General features: G+C 36.4%; 1 protein-coding gene across 2 annotated transcripts in view; it reads left to right on the top strand.

Moving 5' to 3' along the window:
• The window catches only part of RDX (radixin), a 37,015-nt gene extending 10,131 nt beyond the window's left edge, over positions 1 to 26,884 (top strand). Inside the window, exons 3-14 of one of the 2 annotated variants that reach the window (XM_063394611.1) lie at positions 6,848 to 6,931; positions 11,775 to 11,870; positions 14,006 to 14,280; positions 15,451 to 15,534; positions 15,978 to 16,124; positions 17,568 to 17,664; positions 18,282 to 18,445; positions 19,050 to 19,180; positions 21,246 to 21,406; positions 22,334 to 22,426; positions 23,257 to 23,499; positions 24,474 to 26,884. In XM_063394611.1, the coding sequence (XP_063250681.1) occupies positions 6,848 to 6,931; positions 11,775 to 11,870; positions 14,006 to 14,280; positions 15,451 to 15,534; positions 15,978 to 16,124; positions 17,568 to 17,664; positions 18,282 to 18,445; positions 19,050 to 19,180; positions 21,246 to 21,406; positions 22,334 to 22,426; positions 23,257 to 23,499; positions 24,474 to 24,638 (1,740 nt within the window). In that variant the 3' untranslated portion in view covers positions 24,639 to 26,884. Of the gene's footprint in view, positions 1 to 6,847; positions 6,932 to 11,774; positions 11,871 to 14,005; positions 14,281 to 15,450; positions 15,535 to 15,977; positions 16,125 to 17,567; positions 17,665 to 18,281; positions 18,446 to 19,049; positions 19,181 to 21,245; positions 21,407 to 22,333; positions 22,427 to 23,256; positions 23,500 to 24,473 lie in introns of those variants that run through there. The other variant, XM_063394612.1, reaches the window with a different exon arrangement.
• The last annotated feature ends 387 nt before the right edge of the window (positions 26,885 to 27,271 follow it).

Below are 27,271 nucleotides of genomic sequence, written 5' to 3'. Positions count from 1 at the left end.
CTGTAAACTGCAGGTTGCTGTAATTATAGTTGGTAATCAGTGAATAAAGAAGTAACACGCTTGCCAAAGGTTAAGTAGTATTACCTATAAAAATCAGACCTCAGATTTTGTTCTGGAGCTCTCTTCTTTCCCCTTCCCCTCTTTTTCTTTTTTTTTCCCTTTTTTCTTCTTTGGAGCCTGTAAGAGCTTGGCTGTGGTTATGTTTAATGAATCCGCCGCTGTTCTTTGAAGGGCCTTGCTGTTCTGCCCAGATTTGATAGTACTGGACAGTAGGAGGTCTCTTGCTGTGGATATTTACTGCAGATCTTGGGAGTTGTCTTTATGGACAATCCACAATAACCAAATGTGCTTCTAGTCCAGAATCTATTTATGCTTTAGCTCCTTGTTGCTTATTTTTGACAGATGTTGCAATAAGACAGCCAGTGTTCTGTAGCTTCATTGCTGGAAATCATTTAACCTGAAAACTAAGGAAATAATCATGGGTAAGAGCTAAAAAACCCAGTTAACATAAGTGGTGAGATTTTTGACCACTGATTGATTTTTGGTGTTATTTTATCTCTCTGTATTGCTGTGACCTATTTAGGTTTTCTTTTTTCAGATTCTGCTGTAATGATCCAATTGATAGTTTTCAGAAAAGTGTGGTAGGCTTGTAAATGTGTAAACCTGTGCAGTACAGCTATAAATTCTTCATGTGTTTCTGGGATGATTTTTTTGTTGTTGTTGTTGAGAAAATAACAAATAAATAAGGCATAGATCAATTTAAATGAAATCAGTACCCACTGAACCACAGAAAAGGCAATTAAATAGATTTTAGTTTGACTCTTTTTGGTTTCATGTTGAAAAGTTAAGTGATATTCCAAACAAAATCAAGTAAATGAAGACTAGTAGAAAGTGGCATACTGGAATTTTATAGCAAACATCTTTCATTTTTCCTGGAAGTCTCAGCCTGAAATAAGTTTCATGCCACTGTGAACGATTCTTTTTCATGGTAATAAAAGGTCATGTGTTTGGGATTTTTTTTCTTAGAGGCTAGTAGGTTAAATGGCTTGGGTGAACAGGCTGTTTTAAAAGGGTAAAAGCAACTTTAATATGTTGTCCTGAGATAGTAAGGTAATGTGTGACTGAAAAATATACATAATTGAAACATTTTCTCTTGTGATTGCTTCAGTAGAAAGTCTGTTCCTTCACTTTGGCTGGGTTTGTGACAAAGTGGCTTTCCAGTTTTTCAAGCTGTTACTCAGCATCTACTCTACTTTTAAAACCAAATAATTTGTTTTTAAAAGAGACTTAGTATTCTCAGTTCATCTCTCTAGCAGTGTGAATTTTAGCTTCAGTTAGCATGTTGTGATCCATCTGAATGAAATGCATGACTTTTTTTTAATCACATCTTTGCTGCTGTATGAGCTGGTGCAAGTGCTGTTCTCAGTATGTTTAATTCTCAGCTTGCTGAAGAACAGAATATTTGTTGACTCTTATTTTCAGTGCTTTCTTCCTAAAAGAATAGATAGAGAATGTTTCTCAGCTGTATGGCATTCTCACAGATCTGCACTGAAAATAGAAACATAGAAGCTAAAATTAGACATCATGGGTTACATAACTGTTACTCATTTCATACGCTAAGAAGATTAGATTTAATTGACTGAAATATTGCATTTAGAGGGTGTAGAAGGAGTTAAATTATCATCTGATTTTAGTGATAATTTGCAGCACTTTTGTACAAGATTGCAAGGCATGAAATAAAACAAGCATTACACTGGGGAATAACAGAGATAGATGTCAAAGTTAGTAAGACTACAAAGGATTTATTTTTTTAGGTCTCTTCAACATTTTATGATACTGTGTATTCAGAAGTAGTAAATAAATTCTGGTTTAATATGGTGGTTTAAAATTCTAATATTTGCATGATCAAACTAATTCCTGTAAGGTGGTTGAATTGAAATAGTGTATAATTTTTTTTTACTACAGTGGTGTTGTTACACAGGAAAATCTTTGAGTCTGTTTAATGCAGTATTTGAATTATGGCTTGAATGTATGATTTATTTCTGAAGTATAAATAAATAACTGATGTCAGCTTGGAGGACTGATTTCTTTTGACTCATCTATTAGTAAAATCTGGTTTTGAATTATTCTGTAGCCTTCAGTTCCTACTGCTATTTAATACTTACCCTTTTACCTTATCTTCTTTATCAAGTTTTTTTCTTTCATCTCTTCCTGTAACTGCTTTGATGTTATGGAGAGAGTGCTGTGTGTGTAAGTGCAGTCTGTAAAGCAGTGGGACTAATACACTGCTACTCTTGACACAATTTAGTATGCAAACTTGAGATAATAAATGGCTGAACCAGTGTGAGGAAGCTCTTTGAAGAAACTGCTTTTGCCATATGCAATTTTCTTATGAATCAGACTGGGGTTTGTGGCTTTCACAAATGACTAATTTGGATTGCATTTATTAAACCAAAGCAAACCTTTGGAAACCATTTCCATGTTATTTTAAGTGGCTTTTCTTCTCAGTATTGGTACCTACTCACTTTTGGAGTTCATGATGAAAGCTGAAGCGCCATAACTAATATCTGCAAAGGATGACTGAAGTACAGTAATAGAAAGTTTTAGATTATTAAGATTACAGCCAGGTTTTGGGCATGTTTCATTTTGAGGAGAGGTTCAAAGGTTTGTGTGGTGACGGTGTAATATTCCCATAAATAGTGGAGGATTGAAGTTAGGTACTACAAAAAAAGGCAGGAATACTTTTGCAAGTCCCTAAAGGTGAACAAATGCAGTAAAAATACAATTCCCATATGAAGTGCATGCTTTTAAGTACACATTGTTGTTTGTTGTTCCAGATATGTTCATTGATTGTACTCTTCATTGGTTATGATAAATTATTTGATAGATAATTTGCTGTAGAATATTTTTCTATAGGTAGTATTTTGTGAGCTGTGGCAAATAGCCTCATAACCCATTAGCAACATTTGTTATCAAAGCATCAGTTGCACCTTTGGCAAAGAATAGTCAATGCCTAGTTCTTTAGTGTGTGCTCTTCCCTTTCCTTTGGCCATGTTTAATCATTCTGAGGCAAGTCTGGTAAAATACAGATAAACTCAGCCTGCTGCTATGCCAAGGACCTGGACGAGCTCAAGAAGTTGGACAGTGTGAACCTTCTGAGGTTCAACAAGACCAAGTACAAAGTGCTGCACCTTGTTTGGGGCATCCCCCGGTGTGCACACAGGGGATGGGCAGATGCAGAGCAGCCCTGCTGACAGGGACTTGGTGGTGCTGGTGGGTGAGAGGCTGGCCATGAGCTGTCAGTGTGCACTCACAGCCCAGAAAGCCAAACCAGTGTGGGCAGCAGGGCAGGGAGGGGATTCTGCCCCTCTGCCCTGTGAGACCCCACCTGCAGGGCTGCATCCAGCTCTGGGCTCCCAGCACAGGGAGGACAGGGTGTTGTTGAAACAGATCTAGAGAAGGATTACAGAAATGGTTTTCAGAATGCAGCATCCCTTCATATGAGGAGAGGCTGAGACAGTTTGGGTTGTTCTGCCTGGGGGAGAGAGGGGGAGACCTTATTGTGATCTTTCATTACTTAAAGGGAGCTTATGAGAGGTGGGACAAACATTTTGTCAGGGCCTGTTGCAATAGGACAAGGGTAATAGTTTTAAACGAAAAGGGTATAGATTCAAACTACATATAAGTAAGAAAATTTTTCTGATGCAAGTGGTGAAACTCTAACAGTTGCTCAGAGTGATGGTAGATGCCCAATCCTTGGAAATGTTCAAGGTCAGGTTGGATGGGTCTCTGGGCAACCTGATGTAGGGGAAGGTGTCCATGATCATTGCAGGGGAAGTTGAGTAGATGACCTTTAAAGGTCTTCTAAGCCAAACTATTCTGTGATTCTGTTTAATATGCAAACTTGAGATAATAATTGGCTGAACTAATGGGAAGAAGAGAGCTGTCAGATTCTGTTACAGAGATGTGCGATCCTGGTGAGAGCAAGTTTGAAAAGCAGGTGCTGAATGGACCTTGTGGGATGTGAAGTGGTAGCCTTCCAGTACTTGCTACAGGAAACCTTTATGCATTTCTCTTGTCACCAAGGAGCAAGAACTCCTTCCTGTTTCTGTTTTTGTATGGTAAAGTTGGTTCAGAGTAGTGCCTGTCCTCGTAATGTGTGGTTCAGATAATTTCCCCCCTTGCCAGTGGCACGTAAACAGAATTGCTTCAAAGTAGCAGGATACCCAGCAGAGGTTACATGAGTGACAGACCATTGCTGAGGTTCCTGGACCTTCTATCTCTGCCTCTGTTTTCTCAATTCCCTGCCCTGTTTGAGATATGGAAACTTCCCCTATGACCCCTAATGTAGTTTGCTAGCTATATTTTACAGACAATGCAACTGATACCAGAGGTTTGATTTTTGTTGAGAGGGTGCCCTGTGATCAAGGTTTGCATTAGATAAGTTGACCTTTGGGGCTCTTCATGTTTTGATAAAAGTAACTTTATGTTCCATGCCCAGATGTAATTGAAGGTGTGAAACAATGTTACAAGTTTTTAAAAGCCTGGTATTTGTCTGCCAAAAATCAAAGTCAGTCCAAATTCTTTTGGAAAGAAAATGAACTGTAGTGTTAACTTTGTCTGTTCTTAAATTTTTCATATCACAAAAGGAAACATTTTAACATTGTTGTCATGTAATTTGCAACTTTCTTATTAGAACTGAATGTGTAAATATCGATTAGCAGCTGAGTGAGCTGCTAATTGGAAGTTCAAAGATAAACAGAAATGCTACAGGCTTAAGCAGTTTCTGTAATGTGTATAAGTGGCCAGGTACTCTTAGTACTTGCAGCAGCTCTGTATGCTTAGAGCACTCAGATTTTTTAGAGCAGTAGCATCCAGAAGCAGGCAGAATTTAGAGCTGTATTGAGTTGTATTACAGCTATTGCCTTACTGTTTGGGTATTCTAGTTCTTGTGAAGGATAAACTCTCAGGTAGTATTTCTTGCATTTGTAGATAACATCTGTTATAAGGATATTTATATAAGAAATTTCTGCTGCCTGCTGCTGTGATTACTTTTGAACTTGCTGTGCTTTGTAGATCTTCTGTGACGCTGCTTGTTTTGGCAATGGTGGTGTTGTATAACAGAACACTTCGGCATTTAATAAAACTTTTTTTGGCCTTCTTCTTTGTAACTTGCTTTCTTGTGACTACCCTAAAGAAGGCTTCATTTTTTAAATAGAAAAATTGTTGAAAAATTAAATTTTTGTAATTAAGGGGCAATCTGTCATGCTTAAACTAGTGCAACTGGCAGTGAGTTAGACCTACCACTTAAAATTAGTTATTTTGTTAGAGGAATTATGTTCTTTAAGGTTTGTTTTTTTTTTTCTTCTTTTGGAATGGACAGACTGAGAGAATCTGAAGAAAACATATTTTCCCTTCTTCCTGACACACACCCTGTATTTTTAAAATTTTTTTTTGCAATAAAATTAAACTATCTTTTACTGCAAAGTCTTCAACTCTTGTTCTTTATCAGTTTGCACACACAGTAAAGTTGGCTAAGCCCCCTCTATCATTCTTGTTTGCAGGTCTATAACCTAGAGGTCGTCAGGCTCCTGCTATTCTTGTTTTGTGTATCCCCCTCATGTTTTCTTTGCCACTGAAGGGAGCAGTGATTGAGCTTCATCTGTTGCATGAGGAGAAGCTGCTGTGCAGTTTTCTTTTCCCCACCTTAGATCTTGCTCCCATGTTTTGTCTTGTCGTCTTTTCCAGACAATCACTTCTCAAAGTATTCCACCTGGTGGCAAAATTAGGGAAATAGTTAATGGAAATGGTTCAAGTGTGCATAGATCAAGAACATGTAATACAAGTCATAATTTATTCCTGTTCCCTTTTCTACACTAGGGAGAAATTGGAATATACCTGTGTGAATTTGGGAGTTTTTGCATTTATAGGAAGGTATATTTGACCTTTACACTTTATATTCCTATGCACTAAAGATGAATAAAATGTGATACCCTGGCAGTAGGAGTTAAGGACTGTTCTAACACTGAAAAGACAGTGCTGTGTGTGTAATAATTTGTTTTGTTTCATGAAAATACTTCTGTATGTACCAGCTGAAGAGAAATTGGAAAAGACTGTTGTACTTCCAAGTAAGGCTTCCCGTTATCTCCTGCAGTATTTGACTTCTTGTTTTATGCCAAATGAACCCAGTGATTGTCAGGAGTCATCTGGAGAATGGTCCTCCCTTTCAGGAGAAGGAGGCTCACTGAATGATGGCGATTTTTTAGTCTTGTGGTAAGGGAGTTGAAGGAGGTTGGCACTAAGGAGAGCTAACTTCAGTAGTTTTTCTTTCCATTGATGAAAACCTGCTTCTAGTCTGTCCTGAGATGTACAGATTCTAGTCCTAAATAGTTTGACCACCAAACTGCTTGATTTTAGAAATGGCAAGCAGAAGGCTGCTTGTCTTTTGATATTGCTGGGCATAAATATCTTAAAAACGATATATATGTGACCAAGAACTTTTGCATGCATTTGGAAAGCCCTCTGAAAGGTAGTGCCCAGCAGCTGAATGCCCCAGTGTTCTTCAGCTGTTCAGTAGTGATGTCAGCTTCCCATTAAATTAATTTTGTGCTTTAATCTCTAATTAACCTTTCAACCTACTGGTAAATACTTTCCTGATTGTGCTTTTACACTAAATATATATGAGAAATTTTTCAGATTCAAATTTTCTGGTTTTCTTACTGCTATATTCTGTGTGTACACAAGACCATTACACTTGTTCAACTTACTGTTTCTTACAGGCTAATCACAGGATATAGAAGTTTTACACTGTTACAGTATGATTTAACTGTTTCCTTATGTTCTCTAGATCAATGTCAGAGTAACCACAATGGATGCAGAGTTGGAATTTGCCATCCAGCCCAATACAACAGGCAAGCAGCTCTTTGATCAGGTAACTTACATGTCTCTATGTATATGTGAGTACAAGCACAAGAGTGTTGTGATTATTAAGGCATAGTCTGAAAAAGTGGTAGTGTTCTCATATACAGATTGTTTTTCCATATGTTATCTAAGCTATACTCTGAGTTAGTTGAATTTCCTTTCGATGGAACATATTGAATTCAAAGACAACTCTCTAAAAATGTTACCAGTGAGGCTTCAGATAAATTGTGTATGGAACTGCTTTGAAATTAGTTGTGCTTTTAATGTCTAATACGATTATAGTTGCTACTGCAATATAGTTTTTACAACTGCGCATTTTAGAAACATGTATGTAACAGTTCATCAATGAAAGATAACACAATTGCTTTCCAGCAATAGATGCTGTAAGATGGTTTTTCACTTCCCAAATGTTAGAACTAAATAATGTTGTATTATGAACCAGTTTGGAATCTTATGTTAAAAAAAAAAGGACAGGAAAAAGGAACAGTTGAAAATTATGACCTTAATGTGCTTATGGATTGCAGACCTATCAGAACTGCACACTCAGTTGATGGTGTGTGTTGTACATCAGTCAAATGGACCAAGGGAATGATTTCCTAAACAGGGTTGTTCTTGCACTCATGTGATGTTAGTCATCTGAATCTTGAAACAAGTTTTTGATCTGTGTTGTGGGGTGTTACAGGAAGCCTTAAGAATGGAATCATGTCAATGTGTTTGCCAACACAGATATAAGATACCAATAAATACATTTTATTATCTAGATCCAAGATGTATGCCTTTGATTAGGAAATGTGGAAATAGCTGAAATTACTCTTCAAAAGTAGTTAAGGTAGATCAGCAATTATGTCTAGAAGTTGTTTATGTCCATTCTACTATAGATGCTTGAAGTATGTAATGATGAGTACTAAGAGAAAGTAATACATCAAAAAAGTTCTTTAAACTTATAGTTGACCCGTTAGAGTCAATTAAATGTCTTATTATATAAATTGAAAAGAAGACAATGTTTATTGTTTTAATACTGAACTTTTAGATAAGTGAAATCACCTTTGCAGTTTTTGTTTGAAATGACTGACTCTTAACACTTACTGCCTGCCCTCCTCTCTAACGTCAGTAGCATATATCTTCAGCCCCTACAAAAGAATAAACTTCATGACTCTTAAAGACTTCTTGAAAAAAAGGGGCTGTTTTGCTTTTTGTCTAACCAGCATCATCATCATCACCATATAAAAGTATGGCATTCTGTGGCATGGAAGGCTCAAGCTGTTACTTGTCTTCTGCCAGCCTTTGCTATCTTCTGCCATGCACTGTTGGGTGGGGTGACATTCTGCTGTGTAATGTCTTGTGCCCAATTAATCAGGCTCATCCAAATTGGGGCATTTGCAAGCAGGGACAAAGATACAGTTCTGAATTTTCCTCATGCTCTCTTCTTTGTTCTTCAGTTCTCTGTGTGGTGTTTGACATCTCACCAACTCTTACCTCTGGAGCTTTAAATTGAAAAAAAAAAAATTAGGTCAAGAAAAATCAACCAGAATAGTTGTGTGTGAGAAACGTTCCTAGCCTGATCTTAAATTCAGGTGTGAGTTCCACGTATAACATCTAGAGCTGAACTGTATTGTTAAACCAGCATGAAATTTTCAGACAAAAAGTTATCCTGTTTCTCTATGGAAAGGGAATTGAATAGCACTGGTAGTGGAAGGATTAACCTTCAGGGTTTATGTAGAAGCAGTGAACATGACATGCAGGTTGGTTATTGTTTGTAGAAAAGGACCTCTCCATGAATTCAGCTGTTATCTAGTGCTTATCTACATTTTTGGTGAACAGCCTTTCAACCTTTTACCAGCCAGTGTTCTTTTAAACTTTTAACTGGCATTTTCTCGAGTTGTTGATTTGTTTACCATTCCATATGTGTGTTCTCATCTTTATTTGCTAGCAGACAAGAATTCAGCATTTGAAATCTGTGGCTTCTTTTCTCTTCCATTGTCAAACTCAGTAAACAACTTATTTATTGCACAAGCTTTTTTTTTTTTTTACTTGCATTTCAGGTGTTCTAACATACTTATCATTGGCCCCTGTGTCTATCCTGTCAGTGGTCAGAGTAGGCAAGAGGGAATCTGTCCTCCTGTAGTCAACCAGTTAAGCATCTACAGCTTTCCTGGGAGAGGAGGAACCCTGTGGGGGATGTATTTCCACACACTGGTGGTAGTCATGGAGGATTTGTTCTGTTTTGTTAGCACTGTGCATTAGTAGCTTTTGGCTCACTGTAGCTGCCATTCAGAAGGAATGTGAGGGTTATCTCCTTTATTTCATGTTGTACCCCACTGTCCTTTCCAGATGTCTCCAAAGCCCTCTCTACAATCTTGTGGAAGGTGACTGTATGAAATCCTTGTTAGGTTGTCTTTATGTGTATGTTGTGATTTGCCCAAACATACCTTGTTCAGGTTGCTTTTCTTCTCCAAGAAGTTCTTGTTGTCTATTAATAGTCAAGTTGTAGGATATGATGGTGGATAAATCTGTTTTACAGATGTGATGAATGCTTGCCTGAAGCTACTAAATAGAAATTTTGAGCCAGAGTCAAACTCCTAAGTTTTTAATTTTCTACTTGCTTTTCATATGATGCTACTGCAGTGTGTAAGTGTATTCTCTTGGTACAAAGTTTCAGAAAGGTTGTTTCTCTTTCCTTTGAGCTGAGAGGCAGTGTAGGCAATGCTTTTTCTTTATTTGTGGAGTCTGCTGCTTTTAGTGTTGATTTTGCAAACTTGTGTAGCTCTGCATTGCCGCACCCAGGTTGTCTGTATTTAAATCACGTGCATCTCAAGGGCCGGAGTTAGTGGGCTGAGAGCAAAATGCTTTGACATGGGCACGAGCACTTGTCTCCTTGTGCCTTGCGGGCAGAGCTGTTGAGCATCTGCAGTTCTTTGCAGCTCAGAGAGCTGATGAGGTACAAGGGCTCAGTTTGGACAGCTGCTAAGTAAAGAGCATTCTCAGTCATCTGATAAAGCTATAAGAAGTTTGATCAGCATTATATAGGAGATCTGTGCCAAAAAACACAGCAGATCTGAAATGCCTGAGTTGGGGCACCAAATTTAATGCTGCTTGGACCATACTAGTAACATACACCTGTTCTTAGTATTTCTTATGATGTAAAGTAAATAATGTGGGAATTCTAGAGGAAATAACCATGCTTACTCAAGGCATCAATCAGGTTGGATCCACAAACACTGTCCATTTTGTGCTTTGGAATTTGAAGGTGACATGATAAAGGAAGAAAAAAGGTGCACACTGGAATGGTTGTTAAGTGATTATGCAAATATGCAAGGCAGCAGAAGTAAATTTGCATAGTTATCTTATGACATTTTCTAATTTTCAAAATCTTAATTTTGCAACCCGATAGTACTACTTTAAAGTGGAGGAGGATCTTTGTGTAAAATTCTATTTACTTCACATGCATCTGAATGCTTCCATAAAACAGCCTTCAGTAAAGCAGCTTGGCACCATGGTCCAACCTGAGGACATATGTAAGTACTACCATATGTGATATGTGGAGCCAGAGTTTACAGTCATTTAATAATCTTTGCTGGACCTTTGTGATTAATTGCTTATTAAATCCACATATGCTTTTGCTGGGCAAAAGACTTGTAAAGTAATTCCACAGTTTCATTACACTCTGTAGTAAAGTGCTTCTTTTTGTTTGCTTTGAGCCTGCTATGTCATGATTTCTGTTGATTCTCTTAATTTTTACATTATAAGAAATAATGAACAATCATTCCCTACTTTCCTTCTACATGCCATGCAAGTTTTATAGAGCTGTATCATATCTTTCCTTATTTCTCTGTCAGTAGCCCTAGTTCTTGTCTTAGCTTTGCAAAAAATGTTCCAAGTCACTGATCGTTCTTTTCAAGATTTCTGAAACATTTCCAGTGCTGCAGCATCCTTTTTTATAAGTCGATGTGACCAGCTCTTATGTAGAATTAGAGATTTGTGAATACCATACATGTGTATACTAATGTTATAGCTTTCTTGCCTTTTTGCTTTACAATCGGAACTCTGTTCACATAAATAGTTGTCTTTTATGTACAGTGTTTTGCTTTTATTAAATATGATCTTTTATTGCAGTTCATCTTTTTACTGTTATTTACACATCTTTATGGATGATTTTTTACAGCAGATTTTTGTCACATGGATTTCATCCTGTTTTGAAGTCCTGGGGGACTTCCCTAGTGGTTACACTACAATTCTATGATGAAAACAGCCTGTGGTTTTTGTCTGTCGTTTGAAGCAGTGCATCCATAAAACAACCTTCCCTCTGTTCAAGGACGATTTTGCTTCTTTAGTAGCTTTTGGTGATAGACCTGATCTGAAGTATTACAGGAAGGTCATGTATGTTTAATTAAGTAGATCATCCTTACTCCTTTTATCATTAGCACTTAGAAGATGGCAGAACTATTTGGAGGAGTCAGTTCATCCTTGTTACATCATACTTGTCCACAAATATTACTCTTTATTATTGTTCCACCAGTTGTCTTCTGCTGGAGTGTACTCACCTCTCCGTAGGGCTGCAGGTCATGTCCCAGATGTGCTTTGTAACCTCAGGGTCCTGTTACTCCCTTCTGTTCCTCAGGTGCTGATGTGCACGGTGAGCTGCACGCTCCCATTGGTAGCTTGGACTGTTTGAGTTCATTTAGAACTCTGGGGTTCCCTGACCTGATGCTTTGCTACCACTTTATCTCCTTGATAAAGAAGACTTGATTTCATTTCATCTTGAAATTGTTTACATAGCTTTATTAAGCTACACAATACCAGTTTAAAAAATGTACTGTAGTGATTACTGATGATTATGGGTCATTTTTCTTTAGGTGGTGAAAACTGTTGGTCTTCGTGAAGTCTGGTTTTTTGGGCTGCAGTATGTGGACAGCAAAGGCTACTCAACTTGGCTGAAGCTAAATAAAAAGGTAACAATTCCTTCATATTTAGCCAAGTGTACAGTTAGAATATATTTTATAAGCTTTGCTGATTTAATACCTTAAGTGAGGTATGGCTGGCTTCAAATTTAGTTGAAAATTTGCTTTTCATGTGCTTTAAATGACAAAATAGTGTTGTTACATTAGTTATAAAGAATATGCAAAGCTGCATCAATATTTAATTTGAGGAGATAGTTTCCAGTACTGTGGAAAGCATGCATGCATTAGGAAAACTTGAATTCATATGATTGTCCCATTTTCATGTAGCAAAACATAATAAAATTTTTGTTTAAGAGTTTGAGTGTGTGTATGGGAAGTATTTGAGCTTCAGGAATTTGTATGCATACAGCTGTGAATCTTTAAACAAGGCAAAATAATCAGCTTCTATACTTAAGGTATCTAATAGGTAGATAGTAGGATATTTTTTTTTCCAAATGGCATTGATTACTTTGTATCTCGCAGCTACTGGGAACTGGGTTGTTTTACTTTAAATTGCATTTATGAATTTGAGTGGTCAGTTCTTATTTTAATACTGGCTGTCAGATTGTTTATTGCCACTGTTTAGAATGGAGATATTTATTTTCTTGTTCAACCTAATCAGGAATATCTTTAACTTCAATATTAGAAGGCAAATTGGGAGGGTTTTAGCAGCAAGCCCCACTGCACTTGTATAATCTTTGCTTCTCCTCTGTGGTAAATCCAGTGAGTTAAGCCTGCTAACCACCAGAGCTGGTTCCTAGAATTTCATATGTGTCTTGTTTCATACACAATAAACATTGTAGTGCTACAGATACTTCTTGAACTGTAATGGCTTGTCTCAAGTGGTTGGAGACTGGGATTTATTGCATCAGTTGTGAAAAATACAGAAGACATTGCTCTATGAAAACCTTTAGCAAATTAAGTTTCTTGTACAGTTCAGAGGCAGCTGAGGGCATGCTCATTTTTTAAACTTTGACTAAGACACTTATCTTTTCTTTAAATAAACTTGTAACATTTGATTCTGATATGTATCAAATTAACTGTCTCTCACTTACAAATTCTATTTACATATTTTCAGTAAATACAGATAAAATCTGATAAAGAATGGATGTGCAAGTAAGATTTTATTATCATGAGCACAACTAATTTTTCACTGGTGAGATGAAATGCTATGTCTGTAAATAATGCATGTCAATAATGAAGTGAGCAAAACTTTTAAAACTGACATTTCAAATCTTGAATATATATGTACTTATGCTGTCCTAGGTGTTTAAAAGGTTGTATTTATTATATTCACACTTCTTAAGACTTCCTAAAGTCGAGCAAACAGATACATCATTTCATGCGTGACAACGAGGTTTTAGTGGGACTAATAGTACACATAAAACTAAATGTGTAATAAAGTGCTTAAATTGGGATGTATGAGAATCACTTTACAATGAATGTAAATTTTTACAATTACTATTTTATGTTAAAATTAATTTAGTTTTGAATGTTTTTGTTTTGGCCATAATTGGTGCTGCAAGCTGAGCACAAAGGAAATCAAATTCTACTTAAAAACTAGTATTTGTTGAAATATGAAGTAGAGGAAGTCTTAAAACCATATCTGATTTCTTTGCAGAAATGACAGTTTTAAAGCTTATCCATTCTAGAAAAATAACGTGATTAAAGGAATTAAGGTTTTTGCACAGGAACAAAGCACATATATTTATTTCAATAGTTGAAAGACTTTAAAAAGAATCCCAACTTCACACTCACATTGAAGAAATGTGCTATAGTTCTTGCTGAAGAACCATTGTTAGACCCTAATTTATTACTTCTGCAAGTCATCCTTGGATATAGTTTCGATCTTTTAATGTCTATTGTGACTTCTTAGTTTCCAGGTCTTTATTGTGATAAATAAAAACTCACACAAACCCACAAAAAAAAAATCTCTTAATGACCCTTTAAATAGTATTTCAAAATTGTCTGGTTCATTCAAATTGACCTTTTTTTTGCTGTGTGAACCTTTCAGTGAGTTCCACAGTGGGCTTGTCAGGAAGCTCTGGGTTTCAGTGTAGAGGAGCTAAAGAGTTAAGTACTATTAAATCACATTTGATTTACCATTTAGTGCTTTTTTTATTTTTCTCTTTATTCCTCTCCCTCAGGTAACACAACAAGATGTACGGAAAGAAAACCCTTTGCAGTTTAAGTTCAGGGCCAAGTTTTTTCCAGAGGATGTATCTGAAGAATTAATTCAGGAAATAACTCAGAGACTTTTCTTTCTGCAAGTCAAAGAGTCGATCTTAAATGATGAAATTTATTGCCCACCAGAAACTGCAGTTCTTCTGGCTTCTTATGCTGTCCAGTCCAAGTATGGAGATTACAGTAAGGAGATCCATAAGCTGGGCTACCTAGCCAATGACAGGCTTCTCCCCCAGCGGTGAGTGAGAGGGGTTTGGCACCAAATGCTGCACATAAACTCAACTACAGCACATTTTTATTAATAAAATATTAAGCAATAACATGCATTTAATGGTGGCTTTCTTAGAGTTCCTCTTTTTGCTAGTAAAATTCAGAAATCCTGATTTAGACTTTAAATAACAAAGAAGCGTCACAGCCACAGGTTTCTTGAGATGTATTTCCTGTCCTGTCCACAAACACCTGCACAGGTTTAGTTGAACACATTTCCAAAGTGCTCCAAAATCATGTAATGTTACTGGAGGCCTGCTTCTGCTAAGTTAAAATCAAAATACTCCAATGTAGAAGTAACTAAAATTTATTTGATACTCTCTCCTTTTCTTCAGTTTTCATGTTTTTGTTCACTAAAATAATAATTTCCTGAAAGTAAGTGTACTGCAAATAAAATATATAGCAATAAAAATAAAATTGTTGCTTGAGTACAACACAAATTCATATACCTAAGGTGTTCCTTTTCAGTAGACAATGCTCAGATGATTTTTTAATTGTCCTTTAAAACAGTTTCTTCAGAAAAGCCTGAAATGCTGGGATATGGAATGAAAGAGTTATAAGGTTATCATGTGCATTTGATTTCTTACTGCAGTACTACACTGAAGGTCCTATTAGGCCAGAATACAGTTCCATCATTGCAGCCTCTTGTAGATTAAACATCAAATGGCTTTCTGTAGCTGCTTCCCTATTGATTTTATTCATAAAGGAAAAAAAAAAACCACAAAAAACCTCTCAACAAGGTTGTCTGCTAACTGCTTGTAATATCTTACCTTTTCTTTCAAATGACAGCAGAATGAAAGCTTGAGTGTATCTTTGCACACCTAGAGATTAATTTGCAGCATTGTTGCCAGAGGATTCTGTAGGTGTGCATTTTCAGCTGTTGTAAACATAACTATTGAGGTATGCACTGGTGTGACTTTTTTAGTACAAAGAATATAGAATACCAAGAAAAAAGTGATATTCACACTATTTTAGAAGGGAAATTGTTGAAATACAAAGTTCCTGTTTCTGTGCTGAAAATATGAGCTGTATATAGGAAGTAATTTTTAAATTTATTCAGTTGAAGCATATGTTGTGTTGTGCAACAAAGAGGTTAAATTTATTGTCAGTGTCATTTAATAGCAACAATTTCTATTCACAGCGTGTTAGAACAGCACAAACTGACAAAAGAACAGTGGGAAGAAAGAATACAGAACTGGCATGAAGAGCATAGGGGAATGTTAAGGTAATTATATAAAAAATGTTCACGACACTTTTCATTATTATTAGGATGTATTGTGGGAGGTGTTTGTTTGAAGAGTGGCTTGCTTTTATTCTGACCACGGTAGGTAGTTATGAAAGACTTCCATGAGAGTTGCGTTCCCAGTTAGGCTGTTGGTTTACCTACAGGATTTCTGGTAAGGCTGTCAACTGCCGTAGTCCACAGTTACCTGCCTCTAAAACACATTTAGTATTTCCTGAGCTCGTGGGGCAGAAAGAAAAAGGACAATGATTGGACCCTACTTGGATATTAGGGTGTAGAGCTCTTAAAAGTATCTGAGTCAAACTATTTTAGAGAGAGATTTAATTCATAACTAAATTTTACACCAACTGTTTATTCTGCAGTTCCCTTCTTCTTACAATGTACTTATGATTTGTTATCTAAACTAAATTTTTCTTCTTCATCAGGGAAGATTCTATGATGGAATACCTTAAGATAGCACAAGACTTGGAAATGTATGGAGTCAACTATTTTGAAATAAAGAATAAAAAAGGAACTGAATTGTGGCTAGGAGTTGATGCTTTGGGTCTGAATATTTATGAGCACGATGATAAGTAAGTGGGAAATACTCATTCTGCAGTTCTGTCCTAGGAGTTGCTATCTGAGATCATACAGCCCCCACCTTTCTGCATGTTCAGTAAATCTGGCAAAACAGGTTCTCCTTCTAATCTGTGTAAGAGATAGAAAAAGAGAGAGAGATGTTAACCGCCAGAATGTTTGAATTTTAGAGATGAGGAATGCAAAAGAAGGGAAAGGAAGAGCAGTTCTACAGAAGTTTAAATTTATGTGGCTTTATATGGATTACTGCATCTTTATATGGTTTCTTCCTGTACCTTTCACTCAAAACATTCCCTTTGCTCATGATGAAAAGGACATTTTAAAACTGAGCAATATATTTAATGAGAAACATTTGTAAGAGCCATGACAAGGATTATAGATATTGGAACATGAAAAACTTAGATATTTCAAAGTGAAACCTTTTGGACACCAAAGAAAATAGATCATTCATGCGTTCTGATAAAGAGATCAAATAATCTGTTTTTCCTGAAAAGGGAAAAGCTGAAATATAGCAAATACAAAGAATTTGGAAATAGCACAACAGACTTACTCTTTGCTTTCTTTACAAGCACTTCTTAGTAGTACCTGATGTCAACAGACTGTTCAAGTGATTTGAAGCTGACCTGATATGAAACTCCAGAGGGAAGCAGTCAACTTTAGATGTATATAGACTGTAACAAAGTTCTGTAAGCCTTAATTGCCATTAGATGGCAATATAACTCCTGAGAGCTGGAAATATTCAAAATATTCAAATCAAATTGAGCTATGAGGCAATTTTTGATATTTCCTGTCTCCTGATAGTTAGCAATCAAATACTTAAATATTTTCTGATATTTATAATTAAGATAATATGAATTGAAAAAACTTCTGTGCTGACAGAATAATATTTACTGTTATGGAGTTGATGAATAACATTGCAACAATTTCTGAATTTAATTTATTTTGCTTGAGATGCAAGGGAAGTAAATTTAACTTGAAATCTAAAAGTGTAAGAACACAAATCTGAGCTAAACAGAAGTAAAAGGTAGCTGAAAGTTACTTTGATTTCAGTATTTGAAATGTCAATTTCTCACATTTAAATAGTTACTCCTTCAAGTGAAAATGCAGTTACCAATGCCATATAAAGAATGTGATTGTGATGTTTAGCATCTAGGTAATAGTATTAGAATAAGTCATAAATCAAAATTCCTCGTGTTACAATGTCGTGTAATTTATTAAAATGTGATTAATTTGATGGAATATTTGTAAAAAGAAAAATCTACCAAAATATGCTTGAACTGTTGCTAAAGTTTACATTAAAACATAATGTTGTAAGTGTAATATTCTAAATATAGCTAAGTGCAGTAGTGAGAATAGTAAAGACACAAGCTTTACAAAATTCATGTATATATAAAATGCACATCCTTGCTGCTTCTAATGAGAACTTTTTCTCTTTGAAGGCTGACACCCAAGATTGGTTTTCCTTGGAGTGAAATAAGAAACATTTCTTTTAACGACAAAAAATTTGTCATAAAGCCAATTGACAAAAAGGCCCCTGTAAGTAGTGTGTACAATAGTATCACTTCCTATATGAAGGGATTTAAATCTGCAGGGACTTGCTCTGGCATAAGGCATGAGTAAATATCAGATTCATTACTTTTACTGATAGAATAGTCAGTAATCAAAAGAAAATGTTCTTTTTGAAATATGGTATGTTTATTTTCTTCTGTTTGATACCCCTAAATTGATTGGGGATTTTAGGTCAATTAGTACTTTGTGATGTGTTGAAAAGATAGCATAAGGTGCTAAATTTGCTACCTCTTTCCTCTTCTGTTTTTCTTTTTTCTTCCTTTTTTTATTGCAATAGCACATTTCATGAGACTTTCTAGGTCAAATGACTTCAGAATAGAGTAGAGAATCGTCTCATCGTTTTAAAATTTTAAATAGTTTTATATAAACCAGCTGATTTCTGGAATATTCAAGGGACAATTTTGAATTTGTTGTACAAGTTTCTGACAGTAACTAGGTCTATATATTATGGTGTTTGCTTGCTCAAAATATCAAAAGACTTGTAAGTTTTCATTCAGCCAATGCAAGAGTGCAGTAATCCTTTGAATCTTGTCATAAGTGTATTTTTTAGGTTAATGGATATACTGGAATTACTTTTTTCCTAGGATTTTGTTTTTTATGCACCCCGTCTGAGAATTAACAAGCGAATTTTGGCACTGTGTATGGGAAATCATGAATTGTACATGAGGCGGAGGAAACCTGATACAATTGAAGTGCAACAGATGAAGGCCCAAGCTAGAGAAGAGAAACATCAGAAACAATTGGAAAGGTAATTAACAAATGTCCATGAAACAGAAAAAAATTTTACCTTTTTAAGAAGTCATAGAATATCGTATATCTTAGAATTCTAGAAAAGAGAGAACTGCTTTTCTTTCTGCACTATGTAGGCAGGTTTGTGAATTAGCATGGCTTCCCTGACTTAGTATGAAAAGGTATCTTTTTTGAGCTTTCAGCACAGTAATAGTAGCTGTACTGTTGTTTCCCATTATGTATTTTGTCCAAGTCTTACCTCTCTATTGCTTGATTCTTAGGGAATTTTATACTCCACAGATGAACCCTTAATGCAAGAATGTCCTGGCTTACCTTTTGTGTAGTTAAAAAATACTGTTGCCATTTCTAGTCCAGATGAAACATTGTGCTTAAAATGCAGATATAATTGTGGATTTGCCTGGCTGAACCATAACCAAGGTTGATTATCAGTTCTGTTTATAAATTCTTTTTCTCTACAGTATTTTGAAGCAGAAACTGAATTAGAAGCATTTACAATTGTCTTTCCCTGCTAGCTGAGTAAACTGAAAAATTGGCTCCCTGCATCCAAAGAGTAGCATTTAATATGTTGGAGAGTAAAAAAACCTTTTTACTTTTTTTTTCAGGGCACAATTAGAAAATGAGAAGAAAAAAAGGGAGATAGCAGAAAAGGAAAAGGAAAGAATAGAGCGTGAAAAGGAGGAATTAATGGAGCGCTTAAGACAAATCGAGGAGCAAACAATGAAAGCTCAGAAAGGTGAGGTCATAGATATGTCAAATCTAGTGACAGTGTTTAATTTAGCTGGGTAGCTCAGTTCCACAGTTCTTTTTGTATGTCAGTGTGTTTTGTTACTTTGTGAGAGGGGTCTAAGTTTAATTTACTTACACTGGCAAGAATTTCGTGGTGTTTTACTTGATATGGGAGGTATTATTTTCCTGTATTTAAACGATGGTGTGCATGCTTTTGTCTGTATCTTTTTAATATAAAACCAATTTGTAATATAGCAAAAGTTCTGATTTAATAAAAAAAAATCTATGCATATGCACAGTTCAATTAGAATTATGAAATGCCTAAAGTGCTGAACACCTGAAGTCAAAGGGAGCAGGGAAATTAGAGGGAAAAATTCAAAGTACTTTCTCTGGGATTTTGTTGGATTTAGCTTTTAATTTGGAAATTCATTGTTCCTTCCTCCTTTTCTATTCCCTTGTAAGATTTGAGAAAATTAAAGTCTTGTCAGACATTAGTGACAAAACACATAGTTTCACCAATCACAATTCTTTGTGTTTAATCATCCTGTAGAGTCCCTGCCTCCATGACTTCCCAGTCTTTCCTCTCCATGTTCTTTTTTGTCCTGCTTCAAGTTTGGTTCACATTCATAAAAGTTTTGTTGCTCGTTTCTTTTCCTAACTCTTGGCTTCAAGCGTCATAGAGAGAATCACTGATTAACTCGAGGCAAATAAATTACGTATGCCTGGCACTGCTCTCCAGCTCTACCTTGCATTTTTCAGTCTTTCAATGCAGAACAAGTTGGACACATCCAGACAGGTGACACACTAACATTGCTATGGAATTGTTTAGGGAGAGCTATTTGGCCCTAGACAAAACAGTGTCAGGGTGATTCTGGAGGTTTATCAATACACATTTTCTCATAACTTTGTGAGCAATATAGCCTGATTTCTGATGCAATACAAAATGTTCATGAGTCTTATTAGCCTTCTGTTCACACATGGAAAAGTCTTTATATAAATGGTATCTGTGTTAGTTTTGTGTTCTCAGGAGGATTTCTTTGAGTAGTGTTTTTAAATAGCTTAGTGTTCTATTTAATTTCTAGATAGTGCATTTGTAGAACCCCACATACTTGTGATGCTGTTAGTTTAATTTTATAACTGAAGTAGTAGTAGGCCTGGGAAACCAGCTGAAGAATAATGAACATGAGACCTACTTAAAAGTAGAAATGCAAAGATAAAGCATGTGTTAGCATAGCTGGGGAGGTGCTTTTATAGTATTGAAGCTTACGGTGAAAGCAAATGGATTGTTGGAAAAAATGAGTAGTTGTTTAAGTTTTCTGGTGAAGGAGTCTGATTGCTGTGTCTAGCAAAGAACATAGTGGAAGTTGTATCATTAGAACCAGCAAAGAGCTTTAGAAAGACTTTTTTCATAGTCACTTATTTTTTTAATTGGGGAGGAGTATATTTTGTCTGTGTAAACGTCAGCTTAAGATTAGTACTCTTAAGATTATTTCTTCTTGCTATTTCACTAAGAGTTCTGCCCCTTAGATTTCAATATTTTGCTATGCAGGCAGCGAGATAGCTATTATCTTGATTTAAAATTTTCCTCCTAAGATGTGCAAAGATTTTTTTCTGATCCTTCCAGTGAGTCTTAAGTAATTTTGCTGGAGGCATGTGCCTAAATTTTCAGCTGCGATTAAGGAGCATGTCAGGCGTTTCAGTAAAGAAGAAGAAATCTTTGCTTTCTTTAAGAGTGATTTAATGTACATAAATATCTGCATAGCAAGAGCATGTGCATGTTCATGTATTTGGGTGTTTAGTTTTCTCAGTGACATGTGACACTTTTTGAAACACTAGGCTGTCAGAAATGTCAGGTGAGAGGAAGTATCTCCAAAGTATATCTTAGAGTATGGGGGGGAACCAGACTTGGAACAGAGGTGATGTGCTCAACAGCTTTTAGCTTGAGGTGGTCATGTAAATCTTGGTTAATGTTCCAGGTTACTTTATTTTGGGTATATTACAGCTGGTATCGGTGATACATATGAGGAAGAGCTAGGTAGTGATACCCTGTCTGCAAACTTTCCTCTTGGCAGAGCTAGAGGAACAGACTCGAAGAGCTCTAGAACTGGATCAAGAACGGAAGCGTGCAAAAGAGGAAGCAGAACGCCTGGAGAAAGAGCGTCGAGCAGCTGAAGTAGCCAAAGCTGCTCTAGCCAAGCAGGCAGCTGATCAAATGAAGAATCAGGAGCAGCTAGTAAGAAACCTTTTTTCCTCAAAATAGGATTGAAATTGGAAAAGGCAGTTGAAAATTTAGCCTTTACTCTTGTTTATGTCAAATGAAGAAGTACATTGAAACACAAAAGTACTTGAGATACTGTTACAGAGTGTGGTGAGAGCAGTTTAGAAAACTGCATTAGACTTGCTACTACTTTGCAAGATAAAAATAAAACTCTGGATCTGTGGGAGATTGAAAGAGGACCACCACCTTTCAGACTGACAACACTCATTACATTCTCTTTCTAACCATCTCAGGCTTATCTAGCTGAGAACGAGTGTAGCTTCCTTCTGCAGCCCACTGGGAAGCCTGTTCTCTGAGACAGGTCTGTTCTGAAGTTTCGTGGTGGGGGGGAGATGGTGACATTGGGGTTTGTTGGGGTATTTTTGTTGCTTTTCCTCTCCCATTGCCAGTATTTGCGGTGTCTTCTCACATTCTGTGTTAGACTACTTCTAGTTCAAGAAAGGCATGAAAATAGAAGAAATGATTTCTCAGCTATAAATGAGCTTCAGATCTTCTGTAAACTTAGCACATAGTTCTGATGGCAATATTTAGCTTACTGCTACTGAGATTATGATCCAGAGTCATAACGGTGGGACCATTAAAGTTGTATTAGACTGAAACAGCCTGAAAAGCTAGTTTATAATGACAGCTTGTTGTTTCCCAGCAAGCTTTGGAAATGCGGAAGAGAAATATTTTTTTCCCGGACTTATTTCCGTTAGGCAAGAGTACTCTGATTCATTCCCTCTGTCACCTATGCTTAAAATTTCTATTTTTCACAGAGCAGTGATGGATGGTAACTAACTCTTTTCAAGCCCGATCACAGCAAAGGTTGTGTTTTTTTCCACTGCAAAGCCAGACTGATACCAAATAAAAACTTCTGCTTTGTTCTTTTGTTTGTTTCAGGCAGCAGAAATTGCTGAATTCACAGCCAAGATTGCACTTCTGGAGGAGGCCAAGAAAAAGAAAGAAGAGGAAGCTTCAGAGTGGCAGCACAAAGTAATAAGCCCATGCTGTGTGAAGTCAGAACTTCAAAGAGAATAAGGGAAATAAGTGCGGAAACCTCGGTAGAAGTCCATGGGGTCAAATCTCTCCCTTAGGCTTCAGAAAAGTTTTTCTTAGAGGTTTTTGTCCTCCAGTCTACTGAAGCCAGCCTGTGCTTCTATTTAACTCATTTCTTGATATTACATAGCCATGAAGGGAGTGGGAAATTGTCATCCCAAAGGTATGGTCAAGGATTAGAAATGGCTTCCTTTTTTGTGATGATGAAATAGATTGTGTTAGAGAAGAAAACACCTCAGGATGGAGGTGTATAAAATCATGAGATTTTATGGAAAGATGAACCAAAACAGTTAACAAAGACATGCGAAATGCAACTGGGCAAAAATTTAGAGCAAAATAGTATTTCTTCATAAAATCTATAATTGGCTATGAAATGTGAATAGTTATGGTGCATGGGTTCCAAAAGGGTTTGAACAAATTTTCGGAAGTTCTGGTTAAGTATGAAATTTGAAGACATCACCTTTGATCTAGGGAATCCCTGAGCCTTAAACTTCAGGAGGCTAGGAAAGTTGGAAAGCTGTCAGTATGATTGCCCTGTTCATTCACTCTTCTCTTGTCTACTGCTGGAAATAGCTGGACCCTAGCACAGCTTATTTTGAGCCATATCTGGTTTTTACTCCATCTCTATTTGACAGTTTGCAGTGCATAAGCTAGTCATGTCAGTTATAAAGAACAGCTTCATGTGTCTGAGAACATCTCAAATATTTATTTTTCTGACTCTTAATAAATCATTTAAAAATATGCTAAGTACTGTTTACTGTATTTAGGCTTTTGCAGCCCAAGAGGACTTGGAAAAGACCAAAGAAGAACTGAAATCTGTGATGTCTGCTCCTCCTCCACCTCCACCCCCACCAGTTATTCCCCCAACAGAGAATGAACACGATGAACATGATGAGAACAATGCTGAGGCCAGTGCAGAACTGTCTTCTGATGGTGTCATGAATCACAGGAGTGAGGAAGAACGGGTAACAGAAACACAGAAAAATGAACGTGTTAAGAAACAGCTCCAGGTAATGAAGATTCATAGTTGTATCAACACAATTCAGGCTTTGGGTTTTCATCGTTCTTTTGTAAGAAATTTCACTGACGTTATGGTCTGCCAAGGAAACAGCTTCTTTGTAATCTATTAGGTTTATCACCAGTTTACCAACCAATATAATTCATAGTGTTTTAGAAGTGGAATATATAGAAAGATTGAATGTAAGATTGTGCTTTATAGCTTAAAAGTGTAAGTATGCTGTTGCATTGGCCAGTAAACGTTTCTGATAATGATATAGCTTCCAGAACTCCACATGTTAAAACATAATGCTTTCCTTTTTCAATACCAAAACTCATTAAGTGGTATGAATATGAACAAATGCTTGCTTGGTAGCATTTATGTTTGTAGTTGTGTAAATGCAAGAAATCAAATTACACCCATCCTGGATTACTCTTATTTTCCTGAAACTGAGCAATTCCTCCCAGGCTAAGCCTTACCTCTCGAAGCATAATTGTGGTAAAAGTGGTAGCCCTTTTCCTGTGTACAAAATATTTATTTGGGAAGAAAACAGAAGAAAAGGAAGGCTGCTCCTTTGTCTGGCAGCATTGTCTTAGTAGTGTGTATGTGTAGTATTCTTGCTTGGTCAGTCACTGATCAGATCAGGGAGATAAATCTCTAGTTAAAGAAAAGTTGAAAAATAAGCTGGTTTTCCTGCTTTGTCCTGCCCTTTCTTCTTGGATTTTATGGTGTGTGAGGTGCTTTTTTTTTAATATATAGTTTGATGCTTACATCCATGTAGAGAAAGAATTCTATCCTCTCCTTATCTTTCCTTCTGCATTTTTTCGGATAGCCCTCACAGCTTGAGTTACTGAGGAGCACAACAAGCATTCCATAGGTTTGCATTCAAGAAATTCTTATCCAGATTGCAGAATAGTTGTTATCAGAAACTCCAGAACTGTTAAAGGATTAGTCAAAGCACTTAAATTCAAATATTTTATTCAACAGGCTTTAAGTTCAGAGTTGGCTCAAGCCAGAGATGAAACCAAGAAAACACAAAATGATGTCCTTCATGCTGAGAATGTTAAAGCAGGCCGCGATAAGTACAAGACTCTCCGGCAAATCCGACAAGGCAATACAAAGCAGCGTATTGATGAGTTTGAAGCAATGTGAGAGCTGGTATTTTGCATATATGTTCCTCGTAAAGCTGAACCACCAACAGAGAAAAAAGCAGGCCTTTGCAGATTTGATGGATTGCACCCCACTTTGCCAAAGCACTTAATACCAGGTTGACTACAATGACTAGAGGACAAATTTAGGGGAAGCTATTCAACAGTAAGGCAGTCTGTTAACCCTAGGTTTTGGGTGGGGGGAGGGTGTGGAGGTTAATAGCAGGTTTTTCCCCATTGTGTTTTCTGTTGCATTGTTTGGTTCTTTTTCCCCCCTTTGGAAACAGATGTGAAATATATAATGACTGACAACTGTACATACTGCTTAAACATTAAGAAATAGAAAGAAGAACGGAACTGTACCTAAACTGGATAGGTACTATTTCAGTATGAAGTTTAAAATTAGTTTTCAATGTAGCTACTCCATTAAGAGTTTGATGTTGCTCACTTTCAGTTTTGGTTGTTTGTTTCTTGTTTTGTTTTGGGGGATTTTGTGTTTGTTTTTTTTTTTTTTTCTCCCAAGTGAAATTCTTTGGTGTTTCATGTCCTGTCATCATTGATGGTTTTCTTTGCCTACCTGTTCACAAAGGTCTGGATGGCAGGTGGTAGTTCCAGGAAATGTTTTTAAATGGAACACTACCTGTGGGCAGCACATGGCTGCTGATAGGCTTGAGTAAGTATTGCTTTTCCTAGCTGATTCTCGTAGATGTGCAAAATGTTCCAATGCAGCAAAGAGGGAAAAAAATAAACAAAGCTTAATGTGCTATTTGTTTGTAATTATTTTATTTGCAGTAGGGAGACCTGGACCTTTCTGGCAAGGGAGCATATGAAAACATCAGTCCCAGGGAGGGGACAGTATCCTACCTCACTACTTTGTACATGATGACTGGTCCTTCAAACACCAGGAAAGAAACTGTTTAAATACTGTCACTACACAGTAACATCAAAGATTGCTAGGAGCCCTTACTCCTAGGATTTTATTTTACTTTATGATGAATTTATAGTGCTAAATACTGTCTACTGCCTTCTGTTGAGTTTAAATTGTAAAAGCATCTGGTGTATTTTAAAGCTGTAACCTGTCACTGGTATACTATATTCTGGGAGGGGTGTAGAATGCGTGTGTCAGTCAGTTTGGGTTTCAAATACAAAATGAAACTTCCCAGAATTGGATTTAAAATGTTTGCAGCTTCAGTTTTCAGTGAAGCTAGTATTGTAATTGTCATATCTGATGTTAGATTATTTAGTCCTTTCCCACTTGAAAAGGAAACCTGCTCTTTTGAGAAATTTGCTTAGACATTGAACTTTAGTAATAACTTTACAGTTAATGTGGACTTCAGTTACTCCCTGTGTTAGAGTACCCTAGTAAATATCAATAGTGGAAGAACCTAGGTTTCTCTGAGGATGGTTCAGCTTTTTTTCTGTTTGATATTATGCACTCATAAATTTACACTTATCTATTAAAATTTGCCATTTTATTAAACATTTTTTTCATGCACAATAGATCTAAATTTCTTATGAACAGTCCGACTAAGTTTGTTTTTTTTATTTTGTGGAGTAGAAGTTTGGCTATGTGGGGTGACATCATGAAAATTAAATAAAGATACATTAATATATTTTTGGTTTGTGGGGCTAAACATATCTGCTTGACCTTGAAGACTGATGTGCAGATGCTGTGCACATGCTTCAAAATGCTGCTTGGTGGAAGTTGGTGTTTCAACTTGCAGTGCATTGTAAGACCAGTTTTTGTTTCACAGGCTTCATACACCGAAGCTTAAGCAAGTTTCTGAAGTATTTGAACAGTTTGCCATGGCAGGTGAAATACTGTGCTTCCAGTGAGTTTTCATTTTTCCCTGAAAAGTGTGCACTAACACTGATCCATCAGTTTCAGTGTTGGGAAAAAACACCAGTACAGATTGTTGTTCATAAATCTACAACATGTAGAGTAGGGCTAAATGGATTAGATCCATTTATAAAGCTGTGTGATTTTTTTTTTTAATTCAAACAAGCAGGAACAACCATTTGTAATACAGATTTTCACAATGAACAAAGTGGTAATAGCTGCTGTCACCAGCAGTTGGGAACACTTAACTGGTGCAGAAATACTAAGAATACATCTAATGATTACTTGGTGAAGTAATTTTTCACATGCTTTTTCCTTTAGCATCATGTTTTGTGTTGTACAATTAAGCTACAATTACATCTACTATTTTGGATAACATTCATTGGTTAACAATAAAGAGATACAGTTAATTTCTCTGAGGTCCATTGTTGTTATTTAATGCCCTTTTTTCTGACAGCTTTACTGAGCACACTCCAATAGCCTCTCTTTCCAGAGCAGTGTAGAAATTTTGATCATCTTTCTGTTTCACACTCTGGTCAGAATCAAATTTTAAAAAATCAAATTGTATCCCTAGAGAATGGTATTTTGCTTAAGAAATTATCACATACAGTTAGGAGGAAGCACTGGTGTTTGTCGATTCAAAACAGGATGTGAATCATTACAGCAAATTTGCTCTCTTGAAAACAGAGGGTAATTTGGCCATGTAAGAGATCTGTGGGTAATGTAAGAACTTTCAATCACTGCCTACATATTGCTTAGCCTCAGGTTAAGTGAAATTTAGTTTAATGGGTCAATGT

The sequence above is a fragment of the Prinia subflava genome, chromosome 3 (assembly GCF_021018805.1).
Source record: "Prinia subflava isolate CZ2003 ecotype Zambia chromosome 3, Cam_Psub_1.2, whole genome shotgun sequence".
Classification (NCBI taxonomy): Eukaryota; Metazoa; Chordata; class Aves; order Passeriformes; family Cisticolidae; genus Prinia; species Prinia subflava.
Note: the sequence above shows the minus strand (reverse complement) of the source record. Positions and strands in the feature narration are given on the sequence as shown.